At 41.9% G+C, this 22,154-nt stretch overlaps 1 protein-coding gene across 3 annotated transcripts; it reads right to left on the bottom strand.

The window, feature by feature from the left end:
• Positions 1-354: 354 nt before the first annotated feature.
• rnf38 (ring finger protein 38) lies at positions 355-21,038 on the bottom strand. 3 transcript variants are annotated; one of them, XM_052084886.1, is made up of 13 exons: positions 20,884-21,038; positions 19,450-20,080; positions 8,509-8,567; positions 5,299-5,501; positions 4,578-4,923; positions 4,333-4,497; positions 4,007-4,177; positions 3,738-3,920; positions 3,533-3,642; positions 3,362-3,446; positions 3,109-3,230; positions 2,036-2,135; positions 355-1,802 (listed from the first exon to the last, which is right to left on the bottom strand). In XM_052084886.1, the coding sequence occupies exons 2-13, from the start codon at positions 20,018-20,020 to the stop codon at positions 1,740-1,742; spliced, it is 2,178 nt and encodes a 725-aa protein (XP_051940846.1). In that variant the 5' UTR covers positions 20,021-20,080; positions 20,884-21,038; the 3' UTR covers positions 355-1,739. The 3 variants fall into 3 exon arrangements, with proteins under 3 accessions (XP_051940846.1, XP_051940844.1, XP_051940845.1); XM_052084884.1 differs by lacking the exon at positions 2,036-2,135; XM_052084885.1 differs by lacking the exon at positions 2,036-2,135 and having other exon boundaries at positions 20,789-20,984.
• Positions 21,039-22,154: the final 1,116 nt, after the last annotated feature.

Genomic DNA, 22,154 nt, shown 5'->3' with positions numbered 1-22,154 from the left:
CCAAATTGGCCATAATAGATTAATACAACGAATATTTAAATAGTTGACGAAGACAAGTTATCTGATGGTTTTGATCTAAAATAGAGTTGGTGGGGTGTAGGGATTGTGTTTATAACTGCTCGTTAATTATACTGTACTGAATTTTTGAGGCGTTGAAAAAAGAAACGAACCACAGGAAGAAGCATAGCGCCTGCGCCCTCTAACGACCCTTCGTTCGTACCCAGAATTAATGCTGTTGAACGTGGCCTCCTCGAATAAACATTATGCATGTCTCGAAGAGGATAGTTTTAAAAAGCACACGCGAACTAAAACAGTGTGAAAGCGAAGACAGAATAAGTTTTTAAAAAACCAGAAGAATGTTATACATTTATTATTCAACCAGCTTTTGCAATACAAAAGACAGGATAAGGGATTAAGGAAACCATTGCACTACTTTATAAAGTATAACTAGTAATAACTCTCATACAAAATGTACAAAGGTTTGTTAAAAATGTCAGCATCATCATTACAGGCCTTCAAATGATGTTGGTTACAGATATAACACATAAGTACTATGACACCATGTTAATAGTGTTTCATAGTGAAATAAAGAAATTGCATGGGAAAAAAGTCAGCAAAATGCAATAACTTGTGGTTGTAATATTGTCTGGAAAGCCATAAATAGTGGGACTGAGGTAACTGCTAGGGTACCAAGCAACAGAAAACAGTAAAACACATTTCAAAGACACAATGGAAACATCCAGTCCCCTTTGATGACAAAAACTAATTTTCCATGCATGTGACATGAGTGATGGAAAATAGCAGGTCAGGTTATTTAAAAAAATAAAGCACAATTGGGGAAGCCAAAATTAATTTTATTACATCAGCGTGATGTGTGGTGCAAAACGCCCCCAAAAAATGAAAAGATACACTTGAAATCATCCATTCTCTTTAAAGCATCTGGTTGGTTGTTACTGAGCCAAATTAGAAATTGTAATAAATAGTCATAAATTACACCATAAAGCCTTCCTGTGTCTAAGATGAATATCATGTACCGGTACGTTGTGTGTGGCATATGGGCATGAACCTTAGCAAGAGCAGATTATGTGTGTCGAAAGGTCATGAAAGAGATTGTACCCTCCATACCTACAGGGGAAGCCAGAAAAACACGTAGGTTTACGGAGCATAAAGTAGCCTAAATTATTTGATGTTCCAAAGTTGGTCGCGATGGTCAAAGCACAGTGTACAATATATTTTTTTCTTATCCCATTCAGGCTGATCTCACGCAGAGGAATGCTAAAATGCACATACAGAAATAAAAATTAACCAACAATGTCAATCGCAATGAACCGAGACAACAATTTGTGCTACTGTATTAAAGATGGGTGTTTTCCACAAGAACAGCAACAACGAAATCTTTGGACTGCAATTCCTCCTGCAAAGTTTGTTACTACTAGTATACAGAAGCTTCTGTTTTCTACGAATAATACAATGTCTGTGCTGTGTGTGCTTCAAAGGCCATTATTAGTAACAAGTGCACAGTAAATGGAGTGCACTTATATGTGTTTTATCTACACCATTAGGTGCAGGTGGAGCAGTGTGAAGGGCTTATTTTTCCAAATTTGAAGCAATATGCAGAAAAGTGTACTGCTCATCGTCCTTTTTGGATGTGCGGGTTAGGAATACTGGTCCATGTATGTGCATGATGACTGGAGAGAAGTTCAACATTTACGTGGCGCATCAAAATAGAAATCAGGGAGTCACTCAGAGTCCCGTTGGACCTCGGATGCATCAGCTCGACAGATGGGGCAAGTACGATTAGCCTGGACATGACACAGAATCAAGTAATGAGGGTCATGTATTATACTGCATCTATTGAGAATACAAATGAGAAACATTCTGGTCTTAAATAAGTTTAATATAAAGCAAACAATTAACTAGTGCATGTATGTTAGACCAGGTGCACACAAATCCCAGCATGTTCATTGTCATCAACATTATTATTATTATTCACTGACTTTTACTTTGAATTTTAGTGTCTTGAAAATCTACTCACCTTAAGCCACTTGTCTACACACTTGGCATGGAACTCGTGATTGCAAGGCAGAACTCTTAAGAGCTGGCGGGACTCAAAGTCACACATGCAGACCACACACCTGGGTGATTGATGGATGAATTAATTGATTTAATTCTTTTTAACAGACATGATCCCATACTGACACACTTGTTGTGCCGGTCAGGAGAGGAGTAGAAAGTAGTCAAACTTAATTAAATTGTACCATACCATTACTTGTGGTTAATTATCAACCCTAAAGTGCAAATGGAATTAAGGTGGATACTATAATAGTGATTCCTAACTACTGTGCTGGAAATACAATTTCACTTAACTGGTCAGAAAATGCAAGTTCTCAATTTTATGTTCAACTAAACTGGCCCAGATTTGTGCCTAAACTGGGACAAGATCTCTGTTTTTTAATTGAGTTGTACAGGTTATCGGTCACAATTGTGGAAGGTTTTGAAATGATTTGTCTTGGTCTCACTTTCTTAAATCACAAGAACCTAGCATCTGAATGGGGTGTGTAGACTTTCTCTTCATCCCCTGTATAAAGCAAACATTGAATTTATACATATACCACCACATACCCAATTATTCTTCCACAGGGTTCAACGATTTTTAAAAAACAATGTACTTAATATTGTGATTTAATATATAATGTTTACAAGGTAATTAATGTAATTAAAAATGAACAAACAAAAACAAAAAGAAGTCACGATTCGATTATTCAACGGTTAATTAATAACGGTTCAGCCCTACTTTGCACTGTTTCTATTTAAGTAGGAAATTTTCAAATATTTTCAACGATTTTTCGGAGTAACGAAACTGGATTGTAGGTTCTACAGTCGCAAATACCATTTCACAATGTAATTACTTACAGATGTTGACCAATATGCTAGAAGGCCGTTCAATGACCTTTTTAACTAAAACAATATAACCCATGAATGTTTTGCCGTTACATCTCTGAACGCTTTCCAGTGTTTAAGTATCCTCCAGATTTTTCACACAACGAGGTTGATCCCATTTCACACAGCATCATATCAACACAAGAGCATGCCTTTGGAGACACTCACAGTGTTTGCTCAGACTGGTGGTTATTGGGGTTGAATCTGTACGATGGGAGCTGTTCAATATCAGCCTTAGTTAGGCCACGGGGCTTGGCCTCTCCAAGACGCTCTGCAAGGTTCAGCAAGGCCTGGAAATTTCATAAACAACAGGAGGGGACAATTTTTAGAACAGATATTTCATGGCAGAACTCTTCTTACAGTTGCACATTCAACAGCACAGAGATGCTGGAAACCCTAATATCACTAAAAGTCAAAGTACCTCATAGTTTTCCACTTCTCCATCATCAACATCAAGCTCCAGACTAATGGTGGGACCTACGTTTGGTGGCACGGGGAGCATGGACCTGGTTGAAAAGAGGAAAAGGGAAATGTTTCCCTCATGTATTCTTCTGTATGGATCCAACAAAACAATTAGGTTAAAAACACTCACAAGAAGTAAGGCAGGAAGCTCGGGTGGTAACTTGAAGGGGGCACAGCCTGCTGGGAACGAGCAGCGTAGCGCCGATTTGTGAATCGCCGTGGCATGAAGTGTGGATACGGCTGTGGAAGATTAGAGCCAAAAATTGATTCCCCACAAATGTGTTCAAAATTATATTTATAATCCCAAACTATCAGTCCTAAATCGATGTACTCACCACTGTGAAGAGCTCTTGTGAAAGGGGGTCATGGTGCGAAAGAAACTGGAGTGGTGTGGATGGTGGGAGAGTGGAGGGAGGTTGGTGGTGATGGTGGTGGTGGTGATGGCCATAGCCAAACCCTCCACCGACTGAGAGCTGCTCTCCTAGAAGTTCAACCTCATTTTCAATCCTCTGTAAAGGCTGAGAAAATAATATCAAATTGAAATTTACAATATCATGGAACAATGAAACAAACAATAAAGTTAAGGACAAGGTACATCTATTACCGATCGTGGCTGCTGCGTCTGGAATGGCAAGAACTGACTGTGTGTGTGGAGGTGTGGCGGGTGATGAGCGAGGTGGGGTGGAGGGGAAAGAAGAAACTGAGGGTCGCTGGAGAGCAGAGAGGGAAAGGCATAGGGCACTGGCAAATGTTGCATTGAACATGCCTGTAGCATCTGAAAATTGGACACCACAAAAGGGATAACGCTGTCAGCGAATGATCCTGATATACCACACCTTGTCACAAGGAGGCAATGTCAAACAAGAAAACAATCTCTCATTTGCAGATTCTGAAGATCTTAAAGAAAACACTCCCACAGGCTACTCTTACCGGGTGGTAATGTTGTCCAGTGCTGAATACCACGCTACAGGCAGGAACTTGTTGTTGTGAAGAGCAGCTGGGGGGAAGGTGCTGACCGTTACACAGCGGTGCTGCAAGGCCATGAGGTGCGACTGGGGTCACAGTGTAGGAGACCGGTACACTGCCCTGCTGAAGCTGGAAATAAGCAAGACAACAGTTAAAACACACGCGCAGGCACAGGCACAGGCACAAGCACAAACAGATCTGAGGCATACCTGTTCACGCAAGTCCAGGACCATGGCTCCTTGCTGTGACGTTGCATGATGCTGTTGCTGCTGATGGTGGTGGTGTGCAGCTGGGTGCAGTAGTCGAGGGGACAAGGTGGGAGGATGGAATGCTCGGAGATCCTCTGAACCCCCACTTCCATGTGTGGGGGGGTGACTGTAGGTGTGCGTTGGGTACGTCTGGTGTGTGGAGGAATGTGGGTTGCGTTGAAAGTTCTCATCCTGGAGCTCCGATGGCAAAGGGTGGGGTCCAGGGCCTTGGGTCGAGGGGTGATGATGGGGAGGCAAGTGGCGAGTCGGTCTGGATAGGCGGCCACGCTGACGCCTAACAGGGGGGCTAGGGCAGGGGGAATCAAGGGTTTACATTTAGGGATCATGTATGCCCTCATCTCAAACAGTGGTTCACCACCCCAAGCTTCCAGTGAGCCCGTTTCAGTGATTCAATGAAGGGCAAGATACACACAATTATTGAGTCAAATTTAAGTTTTTAGTTTTGTTCTTAGTTTGAAAACAGCGCATTTGTGTGCAAGTGATGTTTGTTTGTGCAACCGATGTTAGTTTTGAGCATGAATACATTTTGAATTTGATAGAAAATGATATTTTTTCAATTTAGAGGGGTCAGTAAATCCACATGTAAAAGTTGCAAGTTTTGTTCCCTCCAACAAGTTCCAGATGTAGAAATCAGTTGCAAAAAATCTTCAAAGCTGCCTACCTGCGTCTGTGACGAGCAGGTGTGAGGGATCTTTCTTGGTGGTAGTGTGCGTGGGGGTGAGACGATCTCCTGCTTGGAGGTCCCAACTCCCAAGGGCGAATGGGGGGAGAAGGGGTAGATGGCGGTGGGGCGGAAGAAGTTAGCTGTTCCAAGACAGCATGACCGGACAGCCTCTGGCGCTTTGGACTGGGGCTTTCCTCACTCTGGGAAGACAGGGGTGGAAAAGTGGAGGAGAGTGAGAAAGGAAGATGAGGGTGAGAGAAAGGGGGTTGCGGTTTGTGACCCATGACGCTCGAATCAAATCAATTTCACTGTGCTCTTCCATCCCTCTGGCCAACAATCCATACAACTGCTGAGACACACCGCGTCTTTGTGACTCATGGCATTTCCTGTATGTGCACACCTCTGTTGGTGTGAAAGAGTGTGAGCACATTGCACCACCAGTGCTCAGAGGCCCTCTGGGCCCACAGTCACTTCCTCTTGCAGTGAGGAAATGAGGAAAAAGGCAGGACACGCTCTCACAGGCCCATAAGGGAGTCATTCATCCACACCCACAACTGACTGGCTCTAGTTTCCCAAAGCTACGACAAAAGACTGTGACACAAAACTGAGACAACGTGCATGCATACTCCCAGAGTAGTCATCTAGGTTAAGATGAAGTATAAATCCTCGGTCAGCACTATCAAGTCATCTGTGAGTCACAACACTTACTGTAAGGCAATGACTCCCGCTCAGCACAAAAGCACATGTGTCAGCACACAGTCATCTTCCAGTTCACGTGCTAGACCACATGGAGTAGAACAACTAACTAGAACAACCGAGTATCATGTGCATTTAACCGGAGACAATCATGGAAATAAGCAAAATTGTTTGATGGCTATAAAAATCGACTTTACATTGCTTTTCTTACGTACTACATTTTACTGCACATTAATTTCAAGCATTTTTATTCAATGGTACGGCGAATGTCAAACAATATAAAATAGCACAGTCAACTACTAATAATGGACTCCTCAGAAATATGAATATGCCTTAAAATGTAAACATAATTTTGATCATCCACATTTGCTAATTGCAAATGTGAATGATCAAAAGATGACAATTAAATGCTGCTATCGTGGCTGCTAATGTTTATGTGGGGAGGCTGTGCAAACTGCTCCTATTTTCATGCTTTTCACTTCATCACTTGGGTGCCACTTGCTCAAATGATTCAACAGGTTTGTTGTATTGCCTTGTTGATGACAACACACTTTGCAGAACGGTTTCCTACACGTCCCTCAAAACAACTACACAAGCGATGGCAGCCATGACGTCAAGTCATGGCTGCCCATCAGCTGCGCATTTAGCTGCGTGGTCGGTGATGGTTACTATTACTATTACCCTTTGTTTACTGCTTTTTCTCTCATTTATTGGAGGATTCCATTTACTTCAACTTGCAAACCCAAGTTAGAGGCAACAGCTGGACATTTCCTGCATGGCTGATGGAGTAAATATGCTCACAGCTGGTCACATGACATCCAAATCTCTGTCAAATAATTACCCAGCCCACTTGTATTGCCTTTCGAAATGTAATCGGCATGGTTGGGGCCTGTGAGGGATTGCTGCGCTGGATATTTATTTATTTTTGGTCTGTCTCTGTGCAGCCCGGTCGTGGTTCGCGGACCGGTGGTTGGTCACCACTGGTTAAAAGAAAACAGCTGGAGAACAGGCTGCAGAGAGAAACACACACACACACACGCACACACACACATTTTCCCATTAGTATGAAAGTTTGATAGGGTTGTCTCCCAACGTTAGGGGGGAGAGAACTCTTCTCTGACAAAGAATGTGCATGTGTGAGAGCAAGAGAGTCTTCCAGCAATATGGCTTTCCATGGTCCTATATTGAACCAGCATACTCTCTCCGAATACACACCGCTGGTGCAAACATGTTTCCAATAAACCCAAAATGTCAGGGTACACACAGGAAGAAAAAAAAAGCCTGCTGACAGAAGATGAACACACAGTGCCTTGCAGCACAGCTTAGAAAAACCGAACTGCACTGGGGTGATAATACAGCACATTCTGCAGTGTGAGGACCACAAAAACACACCCTTGTTGCTTTTTGCACCGTCCACATTGAGTTGAGAGCAAATATCAGGCAGGAAAGACACCCTGAAGCATGAGAACAGACACGCCCTTCCATGTTCTGCTTGGCTATGTCAACACTTGCATACATGGACTAACTGCGGCAGGCAGCTGTTGAGACCTTGCTCTCAATGCTGAGATCCAAATTACAGTGAAGGCTGAGACACACCTCAGAAAAAGAACAAAAACCAAATAGGTCAGACTAAAATTATCGGTGTGCAGCACACAGAGCAAATATGGTCATTTTCTTAAACAGAAACATTAATATTTGCAGGCATGCTTTCACAAACACCTAGCCCTCCCCCACGTCTTCTCTTTCTATCAACAAGATTTGAAAGCTCATTTTGTTTCATCTGCCACTGTTCCTCTCTTCCTTCCCATTTCTCACTCCAAGCAAGCCCCACAGCTGGAAGTGAAATCATTAGCAAAACCCCCTCCCTGCTTTTGGCCTCATGCGACCACCCTCCCCTCCATGCAAGCTCATTGCAACACCTTCCTCAGCATCCTGCCTCCCCTTCTCTCTCCTCCACTGCTTTGCAACTCATCTGACTATTTTTATTATGTCGATGTAGTTCTATTAAGTGCTACGAGTATCCCTTGCCCGGAGACAGCTGGGATAGGCTCTAGCACCCCTCGCGACCCTAGTGAAGATCAAGCGGTTCGGAAGATGAATGAATGAATGTAAAAAAAAAAAAAGTTGACCTTTTGCTTACAGAGCAACATGAGTAAAGAGGAGAAAACAAATGTTTTTTTTCTTTGCCTTTTGAAAGTTTCACATTTAAGTGACAACATTATCAAAAATAGCCCCCGGTGATGATAGACAGCAAATGTAAAACTGAGAAAACATTAGAAGCACAAATGTGATAAGTGTGATGGACTTGCACAGACTAAACACTTTACATGTATGCTCATGTCTTCTATTTACAGATGCTGTTGTACAATTTCCATGTTTATTTAACAACAATTCTGTGCTCTTCGTAATTTATTAACTTTGATAAGCATTTTCAAACCAAACAGAGTTGAAGCGTTCCCTGTTACAAATTTTCTGTAACAAATGTAAAAAAAAAATCTAACAGCAGCTTACCTTGTCACTCTCCCCATATGCATGCTCTTGGTGGCAATGGTAAGACCCATCCGAGGCGCCTATACAAAGGAAAAAGAATTCAACACATTGAAAGATGAAGCTGCAATACGTCTGTAAATATCTGTTGTTTACTAAATTGTGTTCACACATTCATGTGAAAGGCCATCATCGTTCAATAAAGATGACCAGTCATTATTCAGAAGATGCATTGGGAAAAAAAACATGTTCACGCCATTTCTGAAAAAGAATAATACAGTATAATCACAACCCATCACTCTCTTCTTTATCTCCAGCTACAGTTGTTTTTCTTGGGCATGGGAGAATCAAATATCACAGGAAAAAAACAACTTGTTTGTGCCACACAAAAGTGACCAAAACACATATGGTACAGTCTTCTCTCAGATTAGAGACAGTACAGATGCGCACACGCACGCAGACACATGCAAAATCAACAGAGTAATCCCAGATTAGAGGAGCTTTCTGATGATACCGCGGCTAAGACTTTTACTCGTTTGTTTTTCCACGATCCTTTCATCTTTATATCGTCTTGTCTATTTATTCAGTCTGGCTTTTGTTTTTGCCTTTGTCTTGAGCGCGTCTTTAGCTGGGAACGTCCTTACCACAGATGGTGGCATTAGTATACAGTCCAAGGGTAAGCACTCCCAAGGGCACGCCACACAAGGCTACCTTTACTATTGAGATTGAGAATATTAAACTAAAAGGGAGAACATACAAAAACAGATTTTAAAATGCTAAATGGCAGTTTGTTTGCAGAGGTCTTCCTGCTCTTGCACTCCCTTTTGAAAAAAAAATCCATGATTGACAACAAAGAGGCAGGCACACCGAGGTTTGAACCACTGAATTCTTCAGTCCTGAAGAGAGCCTTTCCATTCCAACTCCACTCCCCGGAGCAAAAAAGGTAAACGAATGGAAAAGGTTGAGGTAAGTAAAGCTAACATTAGTGAAGAGGAAACAAGTTAAAAGGGTATTCGCATTTGGATGATCTGGGCCAGATGACTGGTGAAGTAGTCATGGGATTCAGTGGCTGCATTTGCAGAACACTCATTCACCACTCACAATGGGCAAAAAACCTGCTCTCTCCTTGAATAGGCGCTCACTTGCACATTGTCAGAGTCCAGTAAATTGAGTCAGAGGCCAGTCATTCAGTCACAGTCACCCTTGGGAGCACGACACAGAAGTTCGAGAACAGGTTTCAAATGTTTAGATGACATCATGTCCCCTGTTGGATGAACAGAGACTGTATACACCACACACTTCAGTTTCTCTGCAAAGGGGACCATAGAACAGGAGGAATCTACTAAGAACTGGAAAGTGGACGTTTACGCCCCTCCCCCGCAAAACAAAATAATTAATGAAATGATATTGTAGATTGAACATGAAATGTTACATTTCCATTCCGTATCTCGGGTCTTGATGCCGTTTTTACACTGCAAACTTGTCTCCAGTATTCTCGAGCATGAAGCTCTAGGTGAGAAACAAATAGCAATGTGCTCCATTTGAGAAACACAGACATAGTTCTTGCAGATCCCAGCACAAACTCAGTTTAGCCAGTGTTGAGCATGTGTGTGAAACAAAGTGCACACTGGCAAGAGAAATTGTTGAGCTATCTACAGAGTGGAGCTATTTACAGTTGAAGAACAAGCAATGTTTTCAAAAAGACTGTCTAATCACACGACATCCCTGGAAGGTGATATGCACGACCTACTATGTGCTCCAAGTCTAAAGGGACACATCAGAATTTTCAAATGTTAACTTTTAAAGGTTATGGGAATGACACTTGTGAGAGCCTTGTACAGTGGAAGGTAAGGAGGTTAAAAATGCACGTGAAAGAGTGATCTATGGGGAGGAAAAGTCAGAAGAGGGGGAGATCAAGTTGAGGGAGTTAAAAAACAAAACAAAACAGGACGGAGTGAGGTGAGAGAAGAGAGCACGGGCACCGGATGGGGACTGTGGCTTCCCCTCTTGACTGCAATTGATTTTCTGTATGCCTCAGAGTGCATCAGCTATTTCTATCCATTTCCTTCACCTCTCCTCCCTTTTTCACTCTCCCTCTGCTCTTCCCTCAGACACCCTCATCACTTCATCACCCTCCCCTTTCTGCCATCCTGTCTCTCTCTCCCATGCACCCCTGCTGCTTCATCTCACAGCATCCACATTTCTATGCTTAGCACTACCACATCATCTGTGTCCACCTCTCCTAGTCTTTCCCCATCTATCTGCCCCTTTCTTTAAGGTCAGTGACAAGCAGCAGATATTTGGTGGTCAAATGCACTCAATATCCACATCATTAGGTGCACGGGCACAATCAAATGTAAGAGATGAATCAAAACATTCACTTTTGCAAAGATAACTGGGATGGCTTTTAGTGCAGTGCAGACCTCAGCCATGGCTGAACAATTCCAGTGTTTATGCTCCCCACGTCGTAATGGCGAGTTGAAATACGGTTTGGCGAGGTTAATGTTTCCCATGCCCACCACGCTGGCGAAAGCTAATTTGGTTGATCAAAATCAGCCCGTGTTGAAAGCCCTGACGTCAAAGCAGAAGTGTCCGTGTGTAAGTGTATGCAAATCAAATAATCACACAATTCTCCATGCGGGCAGTGACGCATACGGATTTGTTATAGTACAATCACAACATTGTTCAGGCGTGCCACATCCTGGGATTTCATGTCCTGTCAGAATCTAGCTTAATAGTGATAATGCAAATAAAATCAAGTAAACATACTGCACAGTCACAATAAAATAACAAACTGCTTCACAAAAATGTGTATTTTGTATGATTTTTTTTGGTTTGTTTTAATAGACTCACTCATTGATAATTGCGTACTAGCATACCGTGTGCCTAATGGTCCGTAATTTGTTTTTTGTCCCCCAAATATATAGATTAAAATGACTGATTATTGGTTTGGTCCCTACGATCAGAAAATTGGAACATTGTTGCTCATATTGTTTTCCAAAGTAAAAACAAATTTAGAAAATGTCTTATTTTGTTCAAATACAACTGTTTTCATGAACTACAAAAATCTGAGAATATTTACTCTTTAAAGGCTAACATTTGAGGATGTGGAATATTTTCAGTGAAACAATGACCCGAAAAAAATTCCACACAGACACACAAATCTTTTTTTCCCTCCCCCATTTCCCTCTACACCCCTCCCGATTGACTTGGTAACCAGTCCGCGAGGTACTGGTTGATCACGACCGACATATTGGGCATCACTGGTTTAGCCATATGTTGGGCAAGATGTTTCAGAACCCAGAGCCAACTCAGAATTTGAATTGGGGTCACCAGTACCTAACCAAGATGTACTCGAATGTGGACATTTTCATATTCACTGAAATAAAAGAAAGGGAAAATGAAGAAAAAAAGTAGACCCCTCTCGTGTTATCAGATTTTTAAAAAAGGGATATTTGACAAACATCACTTTCAGTGGTTATCATTGGATTGCGTACCTAATGAAATGTCTTGTAAGCATTGCTCATTATAAATTGGACAAAAAGATCCCGTGCCATATTTAAATACCAGTATCTAATCTAAGGAAAGTGAAGAGGTGATTGAGTGAAAATATGAGAAGCACAAGTGCATACCCACACACATCACACTCCCTCTTGAACACGTCAAGGCACACTTCACACCTTGGCACAAAAGAGAATCGAGTAACAAGTTGGTGTCCACGCTCAAAATAGGCAGCTAAGTAACATCTGCCCAGCCTTACCTGCCGTGAACCTCGCCTTCTGCCGCTCTCCTGCTTCATTGCCCACTATTTGTTCATTCTTCCCTCCATTTTTTGTGTTTTGTCTTACAGCCTCAATTTAGTAGAGAATTACGAAAGCTGCTATGCATCCCAGACTATGAGCTAAACACAGAAATACTCTTTACTGCAATCGTTTACTCTTGTGTAAAAGGCATTAGGCTTTCGAATGTCTCCACCCAAACCACTTCCTGGATGAAGCAGCAATAGCCTGCTTGTTGCTTATTACTGCAAAAGCTTATGAAAAAATGTCACCGAATTGAAAAGCCCATGTGACTACAGCTACCAGTCTAATTATATTGAGAGTCCCGCTATCTAAAAAGTTGATTTAATTTTTTGACTGACGTGTCCCTTTGGTATGTCATCCGTCATCGTTCTTACTTCACCTTCCATCAAGTTGTTGACTAACGTGCACAGACAGAACATTTTCTGCAGTTATATAATTTCATACGCAAGTGTGTTGTTTCTGTCAGTGCTTTTCAGCCTAGGCCAACCACGCAATAGGGAAATGGTGGAATGAACACAATCACACAGAAAGTAAAGGCCGACCAAGAAAACACATCCATAAGACATGTCACTCTCAGCACAAAATTATTGTACCATATTTGAACAGCAGGGAAAATATGTCATAGCTTTCGCCACCAACGCTTAAGTGAGGTGGATCTAAAATATCTATACACCCGTGAAAAACACCTGAAATAAATGCCTCATGATTAAGAAAGGTTTGCCACACAAGCTACAGTCATCTGCTTGTCGGCTTGTTGAAGATGAAGAGCAATTTGATGGTTCAGCATGACAATTAAAGAATAGTTCTGTAATTACCACAAGCGCAGATTTAAATCCAACTGAACATGTTGAGAGTGACATAAAGAGTGATGCATATAGTTCACTTTTATCCCATCACTGTTACAATGAAATGAAAACATAGCAATTAATTACACTAGTTTACAGGTCACACCATACCCATTTATTTGAATACTATGTGAAAATCGGACACTGTACGGTTGGTAAATTTGGTACACTTAATTGTAATTTTCCTATTTGCGCTAACGTGGGGCAGTGTGAAGGTCAACTGGTTAGCATGTCCGCCTCAAAGTACAGAGATCCAGGGCTCTATTCCGTGCTCCGGCCTTCCTGTGTGGAGTTGTGCATGTTCTCCTCAAGCCTGCGTGGGTTTTCTCCAGGCACTCCGGGGTCCTTCCACATTCCAAAGACATGCATGGCAAGTTAATGGAACACTCTAAATTGTCCCTAGGTGTGAGTGTGAGTGTGTGTTTGAATGGTTGTTCGTCTATGTGTGCCCTGCGATTGGCTCATAACCAGTTCAAGGTGTACCCTGCCTACGCCCCGATGACAGCAGGGATAGGCTCCAGCATGCCCGTGATCCTCGTGAGGATGAACGGTTCAGACAATGGATGGATGTTGTAATATGAGGAAATCACAACTCTTATATTTTCATGCACTTAACATTTGTCCATGCCTTTCATTACAATAACCAACTTCCTGTTTCTGGTCTCTATCCATCAGTGGTATTCCTCCTTGTATATTTGCTTCAAGCCAATTATTTTCAACTCTCCAAACATAGCATCTAAACAGCTTCTAGCAACATCCTCCACTATTCTCAAGGAGAGACCCTCCTCTCTTCTTGGTTATGTTATTGGCTGCAATAATGCAATTTTTGCGATTGCTTTGTTGTTTATTTGGAGTGATGACGGGAACTCCAGCTACTTGGTCAACCAAAGCAAAGAGATTTTATTTTTCAAACCAGATTAGGTTGCCTGGGTGACGAGACAAAGGAAAGTACAAAGCAGAGAACATGTTTCCACTTCTGTAGCAGACAGAAGGATGGAGAGGACAGACAACGAGTGGTGGAATAAAGGTAGTGAGTGGCACACGGGTCGGTCCCTATGCTGCTGCAGGCAGTCCATTAAAACGATCTATCCATTAGGCAAATGTGCACGAGGAGGCCAGCAAAAATAGACCACAGGGGCACAGAAAGGGTTGCTTGATCCAAAGGCAAGTAAGACATGAATTCGACAGTGAAAAGAAATGCTGAGCGAGAATCAGACCAGTGGCCAGCTTGGAAAATTTACAATACGTTCTTATGCAGCTGGACCAATAATCAAGCAGCCTCTGTTCCACTTCATGTCTAATCTTTCCAACACAGAGGCATAGACAACTTTATTTCGACCCAAGTATGCATTTACCAGTTTTTATTCAAAAGTAATAATTTCTCCATAAAGGAAAGCTTTAAGCGGCTGCTCTTCATGCTCACTATATTTTCCGCTTTTTAAAATATGCATTCCCATGGCCCTGAAGATGCTGTATTTGCAAGCCACTTCCCGCAAACCTTGTTTGGCGGGATAACATCAAAATCATCCAAAACTTTTTGAACGCAACTGAATAAGTAAATGAGAAGATCATTATTTCACTATTCATTGAATTTTATTATTTTTAAGTGATGGTTGGCTGTGAGATTTTTCGTATGTAAAATAGGTACTCTGGCTCCACAAAGGTTGGAAAATACTGATCTAAGTATTCTTCTCTGACATAATTGTTGTTTTTAATCTTTGGTACGAAGATTATTTTGTAAATTGTAATGGGTTTTTTTTGTTGCTATATTTGTGATTCAAAATTTTATTGTTGATCATGCTGTACTGTATTGTTTGATTTGTTTTGTGATTGCCTGGAACCCAGGAAGAATAGTCTCCGGTGTAGACTAATGGGGATCCTTAATAAACTAAACTTTTTGGTACGAAAAAATTGTGTCTGAAAACAAGAAATCCCGATCTATCAAGTAAATATGCGGATAATGCGCGCCATCTTCAAGTGTGGGTACTCGCAAATCCGGCGGCCATATAATATATGAGTGCAGGGGGGGGGATGTTTTTGAAGCGTGATTGTTGAGGTGCCTGGGATATTTGATTATTATCCTTGAGAAATTACAGGATGTTTACATTTGGTTTACTTTCACAACTTACCAATAAAGCGGAGCAAAAAAGGTGACCGATTTGCTGTTGTCACACATATTTCCTCCATGTTTGAACAAGTAAATATGCTCACAGCTGATCACTGTCATCGACTTGAAATTTACTGTTACCACTAATTACGAACAGATAAAAACCTCAGCCTATACTTAATCCATTGATTCAGTTTCTACATTGCTTATCCTGTTAAGGACCGTGCGGTGCTGCCGTCTATCCCAGCCGAAGTCAGCCCAACAGCAAGGCTACACCCGAAACTGGTTGCCAGTCAGTCACAGGGCACATACAGAGACAGAAAAACATTCCGACTCACATTCACACCGTCACTGAGGGGGAACAGAATTGACGCTGCGCGCACAGGTAAATATACCCCTAATGCATCTTTGACTGAACTGTTAATAGCACAGCATATCAACAATGATAAAGAAAACATATTGTACTTTCATGGTATATGAAAATACATTTTAGCCTAAGAAAGTCACTAAGAAGTCACTGGAGAAGAGAGGGACAAACTGAGAGTACTGTACAGGACAGCATTAGGTGTTATGCCTCATGCAGGTGACGAGCACTTGAAGAATGTCAACTTCCCTTTCCACCTTCCACACAAGCATGGCTCATTCTGGGAGTGGGGAGAGACTGTAATAAAAAGTGACAACCAGCCCGCTGCCACAATGCTACAAGAGGCTATTCTATACACCAAAATATCCTGCAAAAAGAAACACTTTTTTAAAGAACATGTGCCGTGAAAGTAATTTATGTTTTGTAAGCCTTTAAATATTGGCTAACAGCATAATGGCTTAATGACAAGCATACAAATGAAGAAGCGTATTTACATGTTGAAGATGTTCTCATATTAATAATTGCGTTCAAAATCATAGTTATTTCTTACAAACAACAATAAACAAATTTGTTTGTGCCATACCGAACTGTGTTTAGCCACTATCCATGTTTCCCGTCTGTACATTTGTGATAGACTATCATGTGTGGTGTATTCATTTTGCAAATAGCGCGGTGTCTGAGTGCAGCTCACAAAGTGGTACTTTTTCAGTAACCTAGCACTGAATAATCTAAACTCTCATCACAGTACATCGCGTCACTACTTTACTGGAGCCTTTCCTCTTCGGGTAAATCATCATGCCTGGTTTAACTTGTTGTGGCCCAAGTTGCCAGGTAACTTAGCTTAGCATAGCTCGCGCCCTGCAGACAAAGCGCGTCTCTTATCAACAGTCCCTAAGCATTCATGGCGTGTGACTGTAAAGTAATGTGAGAATTGTGTGAAATGTGTAAGAAAAATAAATAAAGAGCAGGAGAGCATGACAGCCAATACTGGATCATTTTTGAATCCTTGTCCTCCTCACGACCAATGCTAGTGGGCCATTGGAACAGCCGTTAAAGCCTCTATCCCACTGAACGGCGAAGAATTGCTAGTATTTGCAAGGGCAGCTAATGTTGCGTTCTCTCGTTCACAGTCACAAACGGTCGCCATACTTTCGCCTGTACTTTTCTTGTCGCAAAGGAATTTTGAATGTTCAAAATTTACTTGCGACAAGAAAAAAAAAAAAAGACTACAACTACTGGCGAACGTCTGCCGACCCCTGACAAAGTCTTGATGGGAACGCAAAACTTGATGGGAGTTGAAAAACTCTTGCAGTTGTTTGCCGGTCAGTGGGTTCGGGGCTTAAAGGCCGTGAAGGGCTCTTGAGCTGACGAGAGCATGGCACCATACCCTGGCTTATATTACAATCTTTACTTTCAAGTGAGTTCAATCTTAATATATATCAACTTTAGCAAAATTTAAAAGGGGTGTGGGGGGGGGGGATTGTCAACTGGGTGACATGCGGGGGTCCAAATATTCGATGGAATAATTGATAGGTGTTTTCCAAAAAGATTTGTTGTTGACAGCCATAATATGAATGCACAAAGTAAAATATATATATCATTGTTTGGATGAAAAGGAAATCCTAACTTATTTTACAGAGGTACAAGTTGACACGGAACAGTCATTTTTAAAATACAATTTCAGATGAGATTGCTGCCGTTTGCTGAAATAGAAAGCATTAAAACAATTACTGGAACCGATCAGCAAGTTCACAAAATGGAGTAACATGTCAATCAAAACAACTCATTTATTTCCTATAAATGCTTGTGTTCAGTTTACTGAGCATCAACAAAGTATTCTGAAGCATTTTTGCCAATGTTTAGGAGTGGTTCTCAGAAACTATGGTCCAGGAGAGGCCAAAAAGTTAACTTGTTCAAAACAAAGGAGTGTGATTCACAAGCAAATGGGCAGAACACAATTACACTATAAAAATTCATGCTGTATTCTGAGTTACTGTATTTGCAATATCACATCAAAAGAGGAGTTATGGGTGTCGATGAGCAGACTCACACTTGCCTCAAAGAGCTAAGTAACTTCTCTGTGCAGCAAAAGGAAGTTAATACATTACAGACTGACAGGTAGTGCCAAAATCTTTTAACTAGCTGCCAAAATTAATTTGTGGTGGGAAACCGCGGGTAAATGTTTACGTGAGAAACAAGTGACTGCAAAGTTTTACTTCACTGAGCTGGTCAAATTTATGGCTGATCAGAAAATGTACATGAAATATAAATATAATAGTGGCTGATCCGATCAGAGGTGAAAAGTCGAAAGATGTGCTTTTATTTTTCAGAAATGTACAGTTGTCTACATTGTGGTGTCCAAAAGTAAAAAACTTAAGCAGCCCGAGTCTCAATTTTAAGTTAAATACAACCAGCAAATATATTTCCCACCCCATGGGTTTAAGAGAAACACAGTCACAGTGGGTTTAAAATTGTTCAATAAAATCCCATTTTAACAGGCCTTGTTAACTAGTTTTTGTACCACTGACTCCAAACGACATTTCCGAGATACATAGATGGATGGATAGATGATAGATAGATGGGGTGCTTTCACGGATTTTCATGATTGTTTATTTCACTTAAATGTCTGCTATAACTCCATTATAACAGATATCAGCACATTTTGAGCTACAGTAAGTACTGGTCTACAATTCTCAACTGACATTCAGAATGAGTAAAGTTGTTTAAAGAGATTTCTGTTGAACATTTCGGACAATTTATTTCATCTAGTTTCTCCATGAAACATATCAGTTAAGGTTAACGTGTAGGATGCAAAGAATTCCATTTCAGTCTACTACAACAGTCGAAATGAGAGAAAAAAAATCTTTGATTTGATATATGGTGATTTGTGGGACTTATGTCACCCTGGAATATGTAATTTGCGGATGTCCTGAACAGAGAAGAGAAATACAGCTGTTCTCGGCATATTGCTTATATACTTGAAGTGACAAATATGGAGCAATGATCTTTTGACAGATAGCTTCCAAAGTGATACTAATTAAAAATGTGATTCCGTCGCACATGTCATGCTGATGTGGAGTAAAAATCGACCGTTAAGTGAATAATGAACATCCAGCAAACTTTTACCAGCTCGCGTTAAGTAATGTACGTGAATGAGGCGTAATGTTTAACCAATCTTAACTTGCTTCATCATGGTACAATGTCTTTTTGTTCAACTCGGCGAGGGTTTCAGCTTTACTTCTTTTGTTTAGTGTTAGTCTTGTTTGTGAGGTCATTATAATCTTTCATATAGTTTGTGGTTGAACTGAAGAGTTAGCGGATTGGTTTTACGGTGACCATTTATCAGAACATCTTACAAATGTTTCCCTTTTTTTGATTGACGTCAGTTTTGTCAACTCCGAATTACTTTACTTCCAGACTGATGGGTAACTCCTCCATTTCCACAATTTCAAACAAGGTCATCTTGCGCTCGACTGACCCCGTTGAGTCACATGACTGAATTCTGCCTACTGATTCCCAGAATTAAGACTTATTACTTCCTCCTCCTTTGCCATTTATGCATGCTGATTCGCCAAATGAGGACTTTCATCACTTCCATCGACTTTGCAACCATTCAATGGGCCCATTCGGGTTTTCTTTTGAGACAGTATTAATGCTCGATAATGTAAAATTGCCCATCGTGAAAGTAACAGTGAGAATAAAATCGTTGACAATCTATGTCATCCACCCCTAATTTTACACTCCTGCACTGTAAATACACACAGACTTAAGTGAACAGAATAATATCATTTTATGTATAAGGTAATGTACGTTTATATCTTCGTAAGCACATGCATAACAACGCACCTTCAGTTGGGATGCGGAGAGCTCCAGGAACAGGGAGAAGCCTCTGGATGCCTAGGGAGGCATTACTTCCCAGGATTCGATGCTGGTTCTCTGCTTGGCTGCTGTGAGCCCCAGAGGGTGAGCAACCACCGGCACTGTGCTGCTGCTGCTGCAACAACTGGGGATTTTGCTGGTTAGTTCCTATTATTCCGCTGCCAGTAATTCCATTCCCACCAGGATACTGCTGGTAATATCCAGACCGGGAACGCGATCGAGTCCTGGGGGGCTCCATTGCCATTTGGTGGCCGTGGAAGGGGTGGAATAGGAAAGAGGAGGACGCGGCTGGAGACTGCGGCGGAGAGCTGTTGGTGGATGCTGGCTGTAAGCTCCGACTGCCTCTGTGGCTGTAACTATAGCCCCCAAAGCCTCTGGCCCCCTCCGCGCCCCCGTACTCTGTTCGCTCTGCCGACTCCGCCGCCCCCGCCTCTTCGAATAAATCAGCCCCTTTAGGGACCGGTTCTGGGGTGGAAGGCAGCCGGGGGCACACTCTGGGCTCTTGAGTTGTCGACTGGCCAGTGGCTGCGATTGGCATTTCCTTTTGGGGGATTTCCTCGGTTTCCTCTTTTCGACTGGTTTGCACTCACATAGGAATCTTGTCGGAGTTTAGGCAGTTTGAAAAACAACAACAAAAAGTAACACAGTTAACATCACAATGCTATAGCACGCTGTCAAAAGACAATTTACTACTTTACCGAAGGCTTTAGGATACAGTTTGTGTGAACAACTAAACGCTTTGCTCACTTAGCACGGTTGTACAGTATCTATCATTAATCAAAGTTTACTGTGGGTTGAGGTCGACTAAAACTATCACACCGCGCCCCACAAACGCGAAAATACTCTAAGCTAATAAACATGAGATGGAGTAGCGCTCGCTAGCTCCCATAACGCTGTGATGTTGTTGGAGGTAGGCTAACGTTAAGTGCGCGTAACGTACTGCGTTCTAAATACATTCCATACTATTACGCAGTTGCTTTTCTCAACCTGGCCGATCGCCGAACTGACTTTCTGACAACTTTGACCACTTTAGCAACAAATTAAACTTGTTCAGAGTGCCTGCGTAGTGTCGCTCGTTAGCTTGGAAAAGATAACGCAACCCCTCCTCCTACAGCGACCAACGCCGAGGAAAAAATTCAGTTGCTTGCCACCCACGCCTCGAACACCCTTAAACTGCGTGGTTATAAGCGAAAAGCAAAAATAAGAATAAAAAAACTTTGGAGTCTGCCGAACCAGCCACAATCGCCGGCCATGTTACTTAACGAAACAGAGGCAAAGCTGTAAAAGATGGAAATCAAAAACTTACCAACCAGAAACAACAAAGAAATAACGAACGCTATTTACGGGCTGGCGTTAGCATATCATTTTCGCCAATCTGTGTGCGTTTTCTTGACGACTAACCTGCTAAGTGATCACGCGGACTCGTACTCTTGCCTCCAATCTGTCGATATTACAGCGTGTGTCTGAGCTCTGAGTGTTCGCTTGGTGTCAGCGTGAAATGTGACAGACCGTCAACGCTCAAGTCGGATTGTACAAGACCAAAGTAATAGATTGCCGCTTCATCCATCCCTATACTGTATTACATTTCCTGATACATTCTCCCCCGTTGTGAAGGAACATATAAATACTACTTCAGCGTGCACAATAGCGTGACATATTACATTAAATATAGCGAACGTACGAGACCAAATGACTGGGCACTTAAGTCAATGTTCGATTAACAGTGTCTGTGAAATCAGAAACTGGATGGCAAAGAGGCAGGCTAAAAGGGGATTTAAATTATTTATTTACAAATACCAAGCCTGCGGATTGCAGCTGTTTCATCCAGTGCTGAAAGTTTGCCGTGGATGATCGCTATACTCGCAAAAGTTTCATGCAATTTCTTGTTGCTGAATAATAAAACGAAGATACTTAAAACGAAACACGTAAGAAGAGATCACATGCGTAGTTTTTGCCACGTTTTACCCGAATACAATAGTTTGACATAGATATGGAATCTCAGTGTATGAAATATTTTTCCAATCAAAACATTTATGCCAAATGTCAACTATGTACTGTAGCTTGTAGTTTAGTAAATCGGCTATGTGCGCCTCCGTGTGTGTAATTTTGTGTACGTTCACTTCACCCCGAGCAGTCCATTTTAACTCTCAACATTATTCTCTTGGTTTAGCTCCCTAATTTCACACTCATCAGCGCCACTCCTAATACACACATCCAAAGACATTCTCTCCTCATTACGCTCCCTTTTCCGACTTTGATGATATGCAAATAACCCTCCACCCTGTCGCTTTCCTCCTCCTCCTGTTCCCTCCTCCCTCCTCCCTCCTATTTCTCTGCCTCAAGCAATAACACACACATGCACACACTCACACATCACGCACAGGCTAATGCGCTGTGGCAGTGGCCACAGACAGGCGGGGAGGATCAATTTCTTACCCAGTGTGCTACCGATATTCACAAGATAAGGCCATGGAGAGGGAGGTGGAGGAAGGAGGGGGATGCTGCAGAGATTGGAGTAAGGAAAATGGCGAGTGGGTATAATAGAGGGGAGGGAGCTGGAAGAAAGTGCGTCCAGGAAAAAGGGATGAGTAGGAAGAAAAGGGTATTGTGAGTTTACACGGGTGAGAAAGTGGTGGATGTGGAGGAAATCTCGCGGGTGCGCGGATGGGTGG

Source organism: Hippocampus zosterae, chromosome 13, assembly GCF_025434085.1.
Source record: "Hippocampus zosterae strain Florida chromosome 13, ASM2543408v3, whole genome shotgun sequence".
In the NCBI taxonomy this organism is placed as follows: domain Eukaryota; kingdom Metazoa; phylum Chordata; class Actinopteri; order Syngnathiformes; family Syngnathidae; genus Hippocampus; species Hippocampus zosterae.
The sequence above is the reverse complement of the archived record's forward strand: the minus strand, read 5'-3'. Positions and strand labels throughout refer to the sequence as shown.

What these genes read in the sequence shown, in the direction of transcription:
- rnf38 (XM_052084884.1), bottom strand. Translation starts at nt 20,020, where the DNA reads ATGCCAATCGCAGCCACTGGCCAGTCGACAACTCAAGAGCCCAGAGTG. An exon ending in CTGGACAACATTACCACCCG is followed by an intron (nt 4,178 to 4,332) that starts GTAAGAGTAGCC and finishes TCCAATTTTCAG; the next exon opens with ATGCTACAGGCATGTTCAAT. An exon ending in CACCAGTCTGAGCAAACACT is followed by an intron (nt 1,803 to 3,108) that starts GTGAGTGTCTCC and finishes TGTCATGTCCAG; the next exon opens with GCTAATCGTACTTGCCCCAT.